The sequence below is a fragment of the Hibiscus syriacus genome, unplaced genomic scaffold, assembly GCF_006381635.1.
Source record: "Hibiscus syriacus cultivar Baekdansim isolate YM2019G1 unplaced genomic scaffold, ASM638163v2 tig00003725_pilon, whole genome shotgun sequence".
Taxonomy (NCBI): domain Eukaryota; kingdom Viridiplantae; phylum Streptophyta; class Magnoliopsida; order Malvales; family Malvaceae; genus Hibiscus; species Hibiscus syriacus.
In genome coordinates, this window is record NW_024061982.1 from 733893 (window position 1) to 746655 (window position 12763).

At 36.2% G+C, this 12763-nt stretch overlaps 1 protein-coding gene across 1 annotated transcript; it reads left to right on the top strand.

Annotated features, from left to right (window-relative positions):
• Nucleotides 1-9460: 9460 nt before the first annotated feature.
• LOC120183367 (probable 1-acyl-sn-glycerol-3-phosphate acyltransferase 4) lies at nt 9461-12260 on the top strand. The gene is given in 5 exon segments (XM_039188085.1): nt 9461-9580; nt 10760-11370; nt 11520-11650; nt 11730-12075; nt 12077-12260. Coding segments are annotated over 4 exon segments (1149 nt in total). The 5' UTR covers nt 9461-9580; nt 10760-10801; the 3' UTR covers nt 12180-12260.
• Nucleotides 12261-12763: the final 503 nt, after the last annotated feature.

Consider the following 12763-nt stretch of genomic DNA (forward strand, 5'->3'; position numbering starts at 1 on the left):
TTTTTCTTTCTTTTGTATGTGCACGTTATTTTTCTTGAGATTTGGTTTGAATAACCCAAAACGTGGGTTGCGCCGATGACCAAAATGGGTGGAGTTTCGAAGTTTCGAACCTAGATCTACCCCGAGGCTTATTTTTAAAAACCGGTTTGATTTTCGGTTAAAGGAGGGGAAGAGTTTTTTAAAAATCTATATTAGTCCCTTTATTTATTATATGGATATTTTATTCATTTATTTTTATTATTCATGTTATTATTATTATATGTATATATATATATATTAAATTATTTTCATTTATCTTTTTACTATATTTTATTACTATTATATATATATATTTCTTTAATATTTTACTTATAAATCTAATATTACTATATATAATTATTACTTTACCATTTTTTTCTTATCTTACTTATTTATTTTATTTTTTCCTTGTATCTTATTTGTTTTCTTTACCTTGTTTATCTAACACATTTCTCGATTTTTTAAAGGATATTTTCAAATCAATCAAGGGTAAGTAATTAGGATCGAAACTTTACCTTTTAATTTAACTTGTTATTTTTCTTAATTAAGACAACTGGAAATTACGTAGTACCGAAAGGGCGGTTCAAGGGTGCTAATCCTTCCTTGACCGTAACCGACTCCCGAGCCCGACATATTTCTGGTAAGACGCAGATCAGGTAAGAAATAGGGTATCCGATCAACCCATTTATTTTTAAATAAATAATCGGTGGCGACTCCAATCCACATTTTTCTAAGTCGAAGCCCAATTCCGGGGACCAACTGAAAGACGGTTGCGACAGCTTGGCGACTCCGCTGGGGACACAGGTAAATGAGTCAGGCTAAGGTAATTTCCAGTTGTCTTTTTAACGAAAAGGGTAAGTTTAAATTTTAAGGTAACATTTCGATCTTTATTACTTACTTTTGATTATATTTTCGAGTAAATAGTTGTACTGACCGTTTTTTAATGATTTCAGCCCTTAAAGATTTTTCATCCGAAGGCTCTATACCCGAGCTCCGAACCCGTTTAAGTGGGGGTGAAAGCGACGCCTTCGTGTGAATTTATTCATCGTATGGGCCTAGCAAGTAACCTTCGGGATTCATATACCTTATGCCTTCGTGTGAATTTATTCTCCGTATGGGCATAAGGGAATGTGTCCTCTCGAGTTTAACTTAGTCCACACAAGCCTGTGATGGGTTTAGGACTAAAGGTCTGGTAGGCCCAAGGGGGCACCAGCAAGGAGAACTCGGGGTACCGTTTTTTAGAACCTAACCCAGGAGACTATGGAGAAATTAAGCCTACCCTGAAACAAACATTCCGAAACCTATGACGTTTTTTTTAACCTTGTTGTTTTTATGTATTTTACTTATTTATTTTTATATTATTATTTTACTAACCTTTTTGCCTTTGTGTTTGTTTTATAGCATTTTGCATCATAACAAGAGGTTACTGATCCCTGAAAAGGTATTTATTACACAAAATAATCTGAATTAATGGACAAAGGTGTTGTAATACAAGAGACTAAGAACCCCGAGGTACGACTATGGTCCGAGAAGACTCAGAAAGAAAAGGGAGACAACCTTCAAGAAAGCTATGTGTCAGAGCTGGTTAGCTACGCATCTATCAGCCTAAAACAGAATAATGTGCAAGAGCTTCGAGATATCTGGGACAGTTAGAAGAATGATCGGAAACAGAAGTTCAGCCAACGGTACGGTGACATTGCACTTTTACTTCACGTTAGGATTGATGAGCCCTTGATTAGAGCCATGGTCCAATTCTGAAACACGGGATACAGTTGTTTCACTTTTAACTGGGAGGACATGGTACCTACTATCGAAGAATACACCACACTGCTACACTGTGAAAACATCAAACTAGGGCGAGTCTACGTTAAGCACACCAAAAGTCAGCCTTTCAAAAGTACACTGGCCAGAGACACAGCCATCCGAGACTTCCTAGATCAAGTACAGAAGGCAGCCCGTCATCTTCATGGCCTGGCAAGGGAAGCCGGAGTGGTTCGACAAGGTATTCAACCAGTAACGCATGAAGGCAGAAGACTTGTCAATCTACTAGAAGCTATTCGGGGTTTAGAGGATTTAATCCGAGTGTACCTTTGATTGTTTTTTATGTCTCTTACAAGATAAGATATTTTTGTCTGAATAAAGATTATTTATAATAATGAACACTTTTTCTGGATCAGTGCCTCTAAGCTGCATACATCATGCATTGCATATTTTGCATTCTATATCTCATGTTTATTTCTATATTTTCCATGTTTTTACATTCGTATTAACAAACAGAACATGTCTCAGAAAGCGAAAGAAAAAACACCAAGTTTACCACTACAGACATTAAATACGCATCATCCGCATAATACCCGAGCAAAGAAAAGACAAATGGAGGCCAGAATGGAAAAACTCGATGAGAACATGGCAAGACTACAAAAAGAACTGGAAGATAAGATGGCTCAAAACCGCCAGAGCACTCTGGAATCCATCAAGAAAAAACCAGGAACCTTGGTCGACCAAATAGTGGCCAAGTTATCATGTTTACAGCAAGTTAGTGCAGAAGGGGGAAGTCCCTTCGAAGGGGTAACCATCTGCTGTAAAGGTGCAAACTTCCAAAACTAATCCTGATAATCATCCGGATGATTACAATATCCCGGATTTTAATGAAGATGACAAAGCGAAAAAGATGGAAGAGAAGATCAGGATGATAGAAGATCGAATGAAGATAGTCCAAGGGGACCATGATTATTATGGAGTGGACGCAAGGGAGCTAAGCCTGGTTCCAGATTTGGTGCTTCCACCAAAGTTTAAAGCTCCTGAGTTTGAGAAGTTCGATGGGAACAGCTGCCCATCAGCCCATATCACTATGTTCTGTCGGAAGATGACAGGATTTGGAGGGAATGATCAACTCCTGATCCACTGCTTTCAGGAGAGCCTATCCGGTTAAGCTATCCGCTGGTATAATCAGCTCAGCCAAACTCACATCAAGACATGGAAAGACTTAGCCAAGTCTTTCCTAGAACAATATAAGCATATCAACGATATGAGACCAGGCCGGGTTATGCTGCAAAGCCTGGAAAAGAAGCATAATGAGAGTTTCCGACAATATGCGCAACGATGGAGGGATTTTCTGTGCAGGTTCATCCACCCCTGGATGAAAAAAAAACTAGAAAGTTGTTCGTACAAACCCTGAAGGCACCTTACTTCGGGCACCTGGTGGCAATTACATCGGGAACTTTCTCAGATCTAGTTATGGCTGGTGAGATGATCGAGCTAGCTATAAAACAAGGAAAAATTGAGGGAGATATCAACAATGTCAGTACCTACAACGCCAACAAAGGTGTTACGGTCTCAAGTCCAAAAACTGTTGCAGTTGTACCGTCTAGTACTTCTAAACAAACTCAGAGAGGACCAAGGAAAGAAAAGATTTGCATCAGTCCAATCCCAATGACATATGAGGAGTTACTCCCAACGCTAGTTGAGAAAAATCTTGTGACTCTAGTTCAATCCAAACCTAGAGAGGCCCCATATCCTGAAGGTCATGATATTAACGCCGTATGCAGCTATCATATTGGGAGCTCAGGGCACACCACTGAGAATTGTGGGGCATTAAAACGTAAGGTCCAAGATCTGATCGATTCAAGGGCATTCACTTTCAATATGTAATGGGGCATTCTGATCGAGAGTCATATGGGGCATCCATTAGGAATTTTGTTTCATTATCAAGTATATCATCTTGTTTGAACTTGTTTTTTTTTCGTACTTCTTATGCATGAACATTTTAAGTCACTTGACGTTTAAACATTTTAAATAAAATGCTTCCTTCTTAGGAGATGAGCAAATTTTAATCTTGAATTCCTTGAATATCACCTCAATTAATAACTGTTTAATAATTGAGGTTGTAAATCTTTGACAAATGACAAGATTGAACCCTGCAAAACAAAGACCCCTTGGTCCTAATTTAAAAGATACACAGGACTACATATTTTTCTCTTACCGAGCTAAGTTTTCTCTTCTCATGAAGAGTCCATCCAAGATTTGGTATTCAGACACGTATTAAGAGCGAACAGAATAGGGCAACTAGCATATGAGATTGCAAAACTAATTGGTTTATACCCTTGTTTATGATGTTCAGGGATGATAATGATCTTCACAGATGGAATAGTCGAGTAAGCAAATCTAGTTTAGGTCAGTTGTTTGGAAATTAGACTCTAAAGATGAGATCCCTTGACTTTCAAAAACACCTAGACTATAACAAGTTCTTCTTGACAATCTTAAGAAATTAAATCCGTAAAGCTGAGCTATTCCACTAAGGCAATTGGTTATAGAGGAAACTCGAAAGCCCTGGCTTTATGAATAGATTATGTTCAAACTATGACACTGCTCGGACACTTGGCAATTCGGTGTTTGCTCCACTGCTTTTGTCAAGCCAAAGACCTTGTGATGAGATGAACCCTTCAGTGATTTGTCCCTCTAAAGCTGAGCTATTCCACTAAGGCAATTTGTTATAGAGAAAACTCGAAAGCCCTGGCTTTATGAATAGATTATGTTCAAACTATGACACTGCTCAGACACTTGGTAATTCGGTGTTTGCTCCACTGCTTTTGTCAGGCCAAAGACTTTGTGATGAGACAAACCCTTCAGTGATTTGTCCCCCTAAAGTTGAGCTATTCCACTAAGGCAATTGGTTATAGAGGAAACTCGAAAGCCCTAGCTTTATGAATAGATTACATTCAAATCATGACATTGCTCGGACACTTGGAAATTCGGTGTTTGCTCCACTGCTTTTGTCAGGTCAAAGACTTTGTGATGAGATGAACCCTTCAGTTAAACCTGATAAAAGTGATTATAAGTTGTCCCTCTAAAGCAATTGGTTGAACGCCCCGACTTTATGGATTCAGCTAGCCAGACAATGGCAAAATAAATCAAATTCATCTAAAAAGAAATTTTCGGTAATAATAGACTAAGGGAGTTGAGAAACACCTGTTATAGTCAAATTCACACGAGCACTCAAGAATTTCATTTTTTAGACCGATATTTCTGCACTACCTTTGTTAGAAGAGCTTACGAAACTTGAACAAATGGAAGATTTCAGAGAACTGAAACAGAAGTGTTCTGAAAGGTCTAGTCATTGATTATGCTAGTTGTGTCATTTTGTTCGCCTCTGATTAAAATACCAAATCAAGAAAAAGGATCATGCCATGATCTTCACGATAACCAAATCGATGAAACAAACCCACCTCTAGACCAACTTTTTGATCTTGATATTTGTCAAAGATTTGCAGCTATCAAAGATTAAAAGAGTGTTTGATTCTTTTGATATCCAATGAACTCATGTTTTATGATTTGCTTCAATTGTGAAACCTAGAAAGAGGTAACTTTTTCAAAAGTTTTTTTTTTTGATATTTTTCAAAATTTTGAAAATTCGAAAGAAGAAAAGCATTTTCAAACAAGATAAGTTCTCTGGAAGCATATCTTGGAATTCAACAAATATCGCTCCGAAGCTCAAGATCGAAACAGAGGCAAAGGAAACCATCTTTGGGGAAAATTTGATAAGGGAAGGAAAAATTGTCTTGAGGTCTGCAAGAGTACACCCTGGTAGAAATGAAGACAAATTAAGTCAGAATGAAGACTACACACGCAACCATTCCCCTCACATCTCAACATATACATCAACACGTACATACATGACGCATGAAATTTGCATCTTTGAATTCATCATCATGAGCAATAAAAACTTTGATTTTTCCTCCCTTGAGGGCAAATTCAACAGCAAATAAATTTCATTTGGCATACATCAAGCATACATCATCAGGATAGTTACATCCATATACATTTTACAGATCTTTCAGGAGAAGATGAGATTAAAAGCCAACTCGACAGATTGAAAGATCGACATTCATCTCCAGATTCAACATTTCCAATATAAACTTTGTCTCACTTAAGACAGTCTCATTTAATGCAGATGATTATCTCACTCAAATTTGTTTTTCTTAAAACATACTTTATCTCACTTGAGACTGTTTTTCTCGAAAGAAGATTTATTTCACTCAAGATTGTTTTTCTTAAAACAAGATTTGTCTCGCTTGAGACCGTTTTCACTCGAAAGAAGGCATTTCATTTCACTCAAGGCTGTTTTTTTAAGAATATTTTATCTTGCTTGAGATAGTTTCCCACGAAACAGAAAATTTTGTCTCCCTTGAGACAATTTCTCTTGAAAACATTTCCCTTGAAAATTTTTTCTCTCCTGAGATAGTTTCCCTCGAAACAGAAAATTTTGTCTCCCTTGAGACAGTTTCTCTTGAAACATAAACATTGAAAACATTTCCCTTGAAATGATTTTTTTTTCTCTCTTGAGATAGTTTCCCTCGAAACAGAAAATTTTGTCTCCCTTGAGACAGTTTCTCTTGAAACATAAACATTGAAAACATTTCCCTTGAAATGAATTTTATCTCGCTTGAGATAGTTTCCCTTGAAACGAATTTTGTCTCTCTTGAGACAGTTTCTCTCCAAACATAAACTTTGAAAACAATTTAACGAAATCTTTGAATATGTTTTCCTTCAAACAAATTTTGTCTCCCTTGAGACAGTTTCTCTTGAAACGACATAATTTGCTCGAGAATAGATTTCAACTTCACGACGAAGGATGTCTAGATCGAAGCCAAACATCCGCGATTTCAACTCCACGATGGAGGATATCGTGACACTCGAGACAACACAAGTTCAACTTCACAATGAAGGGACGGCTGGTTGTCAACAAACAACTTCTCAATTTCAGAGCCAATTTCAACTTCAAAACGAAGGATATTGGACTCCAGACAACGCAAGTTCAACTTTACGACGAAGGGACCGCTGCTTGTCAACAACAACATCTCAATTTCAGAGCCAATTTCAACTTCACAACGAAGGATATTGGACTTCAGACAACGCAAGTTCAACTTCACGACGAAGGGAACGCTACTTGTCAACAACAACTTCCCAATCTCAGAGCCAATTTCAACTTCATAACGAAGGATATTGGACTCCAGACAACGCAAGTTCAACTTCACGACGAAGGGACCGCTGCTTGTCAACAACAACTTCCCAATCTCAGAGCCAATTTCAACTTCACAACGAAGGATATTGGACTCCAGACAACGCAAGTTCAACTCCACGACGAAGGGACCGCTGCTTGTCAACAAAATTTCATTCAGAGTCAATTTCAACTTCACAGCGAAGGATATTGGACTCGAGACAACACAAGTTCAACTTCACAACGAAGGGACGGCTGGTTGTCAACAAACAATTTCCCGTTTCCAGAGCCAATTTCAACTTCACGACGGAGGATATTGGACTCGGAACAATGCTACTTACTTGGATTTCAACTTCACGACAAAGGATATCCAACTCAAAGAAGGATTATCTGCCATCAAAATTGTCGAGTTCAACTTCATTCAGCTCGATGACACATCAATCGCACTACTTTCCGGTTGCAGTCGAGGTTTTCAAGTCAAGAAGATGACCTGGGTTAGCCGTGCCTTAGTGACAAGCAACCATTTTCAAACAACATAGCTTAAGTCAAGAAAAAGCTATCTGTCAATGAAGATTTCTGAGTTCGATTCCGATCCAAGGTCTTTAAACCGAGAAGAAGACCGAAGGGTAACGGGAAGCCACGTGCTGATTCAAATTCCGAACTACGGCTTCAATTTCATATCATTTCAAGATGAACTCGACTTCACGATGGATGAGTCATCTGTAACTCAATTCGACAGGGAGTTATTGAAACATCAGAGTTAATTTTCAACTCCACTGAACGAAAAGTGTGTCTTTTAATCTTTACCCTATCCCCGTTACACGACTATGGGCAAAGAGGGGCAGCTGTCAACACACATTTTCGTCCTACTAGGATTCAAACTCCTAAAAATAGGATAAAATTTTGCTAGGATTCAAACTCCTAAAAATAGGATAGAGTTCTACTAAGATTTAAATTCCTAAAGATAGAATCCACAAACACTATAAATAGCCATTGTAACTCACCATTGTAACACACGATTTACACACAAAATATAGAGGAAAGCACGGGAAGATACAAAGGCAAAACTATTGTAAAAGATTCGAAAAGGAAATAAAATGTAGCATTTTCTTTTTTCTTTCTTTTGTATGTGCACGCTATTTTTCTTGAGATTTGGTTCGAATAACCCAAAACGTGGGTTGCGCCGATGACCAAAATGGGTGGGGTTTCGAAGTTTCGAACCTAGATCTACCCCGAGGCTTATTTTTAAAAACCGGTTTGATTTTCGGTTAAAGGAGGGGAAGAGTTTTTTAAAAATCTATATTAGTCCCTTTATTTATTATATGGATATTTTATTCATTTATTTTTATTATTCATGTTATTATTATATGTATATATATATATATTAAATTATTTTCATTTATCTTTTTACTATATTTTATTATTATATATATATATTTCTTTAATATTTTACTTATAAATCTAATATTACTATATATAATTATTACTTTACCATTTTTTTCTTATCTTACTTATTTATTTTATTTATTTTATTTTTCCCTTGTATCTTATTTGTTTTCTTTACCTTGTTTATCTAACACATTTCTCGATTTTTTTAAAGGATATTTTCAAATCAATCAAGGGTAAGTAATTAGGATCGAAACTTTACCTTTTAATTTAACTTGTTATTTTTCTTAATTAAGACAACTGGAAATTACGTAGTACCGAAAGGGCGGTTCAAGGGTGCTAATCCTTCCTTGACCGTAACCGACTCCCGAGCCCGACATATTTCTGGTAAGACGCAGATCAGGTAAGAAATAGGGTATCCGATCAACCATTTATTTTTAAATAAATGATCGGTGGCGACTCCAATCCACATTTTTCTAAGTCGAAGCCCAATTCCGGGACCAACTGAAAGACGGTTGCGACATAATCTCTCAACTCTAAGTTAACCTAATCTAATTTCTTTAGTTTCTTTTTTCATATTATTGATTTTTCTAAATTGATAACATCATCAATTACTCTAATTAAAATGATAATGTGTGAATTTTTTTGTCGTTATTTCATTAATCATACAATAAGATCATAGATAGTCAGATGGGTGTTAGGAGGGGCAGTTGCACCGTAGAAGTTTTAAATTCTTATATAATAATTAAATATTTTTCTTTGATGATTGAAATTCACACCCTTTCAAATTTTAATGGGCTTCCTACATGTCTGCATCCCCTAACATAAAATCTTATATCAGTCCTGAAACAACTAGTAAAAGGGACTAAAACTGTAAATAAACAAAACATACAAAGGTGTTCCAATCTGGCAACGTTCCACTACTAAATAGAAGAAGCCAAAAAAGTCAATGACTCTTCATGTTTATCCTAATTACAGAGTCCGCCCCCATCGAAACAACGTTGTCGTCATTCGACCACTTTCCAACTTTTGTACTTTAATACTCAATCCATCTCGCCTTCTCCATATCCCAAATCCCCTCTTTCTTTGACCTCAAAAACAATCCAATTATCACCTTCCATTATTAACAAACTCTCCTTCCTTCCTCCCATTTCTCCTTTTCAAGTCACCAGATTCGAGGTACTATTGAATTAATTCCTTTTTTTATTTGATTTTTTGTTTGTTCTCAATTTCCTTTATCTTGCATTCATTCATTGGATGAGATACTTTAGATACATATTAATATTAGGTTGGCCTTTGTTTTTGTAGAATCTTGTTGATTTCTCCGATTCATATGTCTTTTTTCATTCTTTATTTATTTATTTATTTTTCTATGCAAATGGACAAGTTTGTAATAAATACGATAAATAATATAATAATTATTGTCCCAAGAAAGGGCGTAAATGATGTTTCCTTTTAGTTTGACAGAGATTTGATAGAAATGAAGTTTTTTGCATCTAATGCCAATGCCTTGAATATAAACCAAGGTCGTCCTTTTTTTTTGAACGGTTTACCCAGATTCCAATATTCTGAGATCACGATTTCAATATATATCTCTTTTTGAATGGCTGACCTTTACACTGTTCTTGGAGAAAATCATTTGAATATATCCCAAGAAATGAGTTTGTCGTTATCCTTTCTTGTCATGCTTTTATGGTATTTGTGCCACCCATCCCCAGTAATACACTTGTCTATCTGTCTCTGGCTTTTATCATAGAAGAACTATTAGCAGTACCATGGTGTAACTCATGGGGTCATTCCTTTCGAGGATGTGAGTTAACCCTTGAAGGATGGCCTTTGACATGGATTTAAATTGTGGATGTAGTCATGTTTTTAGTTATCTATCGATTATAGTAATAATAAGTGTTATTACGATCATTATAAATATTATAATTGTAAAATAACAGTTTTAGATAATACTTTTATAGCTATATAGCAATAGTTATTCGGATAATGAATCCCTATTAAAATCTCTATATCCTAGATGTTTCATCTCTCTCATGATTTTGCTTTTTCATAGGATCTCTTCACTTTTCTTGGAATAATCATGCATATTCTAACACTTATGTGGTACACATAAATATGAGATATCACCTCTAATGATTCTCTAAATATATGAAAAAATTTAAAAGAATTCTAACAATATTCGAATCCGAGTAGCATAGGTTGGTGGTAGAATATGACTTGGTTGATCTTTTGTAGGAGTAGATTTCCATTTTTGTTCTTTAGAATTGTGATGGTTATGAATTTCACCTGCTATTTGTTACATCTGCTCATAAGCTCTAGGAACATTGAGTGACACTAAGACCATTATTGCAGGCAGCTGAGAGGGGACATTTTGAGGAGCTGCCGGAACCAAAGATGGAAGTTTGCAGACCCCTGAAATCAGATGATAAATTGAAGCACCGCCCTTTGACTCCTTATAGGTTTTTCAGGGGTCTGGTATGTTTAATTGTGTTCCTCTCCACTGCTTTCATGTTGTTAGCGTATTTAGGACCCGTTGCCATCCTGTTGCGATATCTCAGCATACACTACAGTAGGAAAGCAACGTCCTTCTTCTTTGGCCTGTGGCTATCAATGTGGCCCTTTCTCTTTGAGAAAATTAATGGGACTAAAGTGGTCTTCTCTGGGGACAATGTTCCACAAAAGGAACGTGTTTTAATTATTGTTAATCACAGAACTGAAGTTGATTGGATGTACCTGTGGGATCTTGCAATGCGAAAAGGGTGCTTGGGCTACATCAAATATATCCTTAAGAGCAGCCTGATGAAGCTACCTGTTCTTGGTTGGGGATTTCACATCTTGGAGTTCATTTCTGTAGATAGGAATTGGGAAACTGATGAAACTATCATGCACCAAATGCTTTCGACTTTTAAGAATCCTCAAGATCCTTTATGGCTTGCTCTTTTCCCCGAAGGAACCGATTTTACGTAAACTTTTTCAGTATATCTTAGCTTCAATCTCTGCAAATACATGCCTGAGAATGTTGTTTGCATTCTTATGTCAGTTTTATGTATATGATTTTCACCATGAATTCTTTTAAAACGAGCATTTACTTCTAGATGGCCATTTGGTGCAGTGAAAAGAAATGCACGAAGAGTCAACAATATGCAGCTGAAGTTGGTCTGCCGGTGCTGACGAATGTGCTGCTACCGAAAACAAGGGGGTTTTGCCTTTGCTTAGAAACACTTAGGGGCTCTTTCGATGCAGGTTCATTGTGAATAGGTTTGATGATTAACTTGGATTCTCTTTCTGCATTTCTCTTGATATTTGCCTGGTGTATATGCAGTATATGATTTGACTATTGCGTATAAGCATCAATGCCCCTTCTTTCTCGACAACGTATTCGGAGTCGATCCATCGGAGGTTCACATCCATGTACAACGTATCCCCGTTAACAAGATCCCAACATCCAGTGCAGAGGCAGCGGCTTGGTTAATCGATAGGTTCAAGGTGAAGGACCAATTACTCTCGGATTTCAAGTCTCAGGGCCATTTCCATCAGCAAGGAGATGAAGAAGAAGTGCCTACACTGAAGTCTTTACTAAATTTTGCAGTGATAATTGCGTTGACAACCATATTCACTTACCTAACATTTAGCTCCAGGCTGTGTAAGATATATGTAGGCTTAGCTTGTGTATCTTGCTTGCATTACTTGTTACAAGATTCTCCCCAATCCAATGCTAAGCTCTGTTAAAAGTCACCCTTGTGGTAAGGGAAAAGGAAATAAAGATGAATGATTTTCTCTTAGTATTTATAAGAGATTAATTGTAAGTTGCAATTTAAAGAGAAAAGAAGAGGAGAAAGTTGCCTGCTTTGAATTTTATTCGTTAATTCCTCACTTGTGAAAATTTATTTCCATTCCTACTCTCGATAGAGGCTTCCATGAATCATATAGATTGAGATTATTTTTCAAAATCAAATAGGATTCTTCCCTAATTCAACTATATATAAAAAAAGATTTCTCGATGTACATATAAAACCCAAAATGTGAGGAGAACCCCACTTAGCACCAAAAAATAGTTTTTTTTTAAACTAAAATGTAGAGAAAAATATTTTATTTTAAAAATAACACTTATTCTCAATTAATTTAAAATAAATTTAAAAAATATATAAGTGCGAATAGATTTAGGATTTGTGATTGTAAAATTATAAAAAAATTGTATAAATATATAAATTTTATAATAAATTTTAATATAACATAAAATCGTTTTAAGAAGCAGAAAATAAAAATTGTAATGCATAAATTAATAGCTTTCTGCAGTTGCGTCATATACTATCATGCTTCAAACATGAATACAAGAACATAAATAATTTTTTTGCA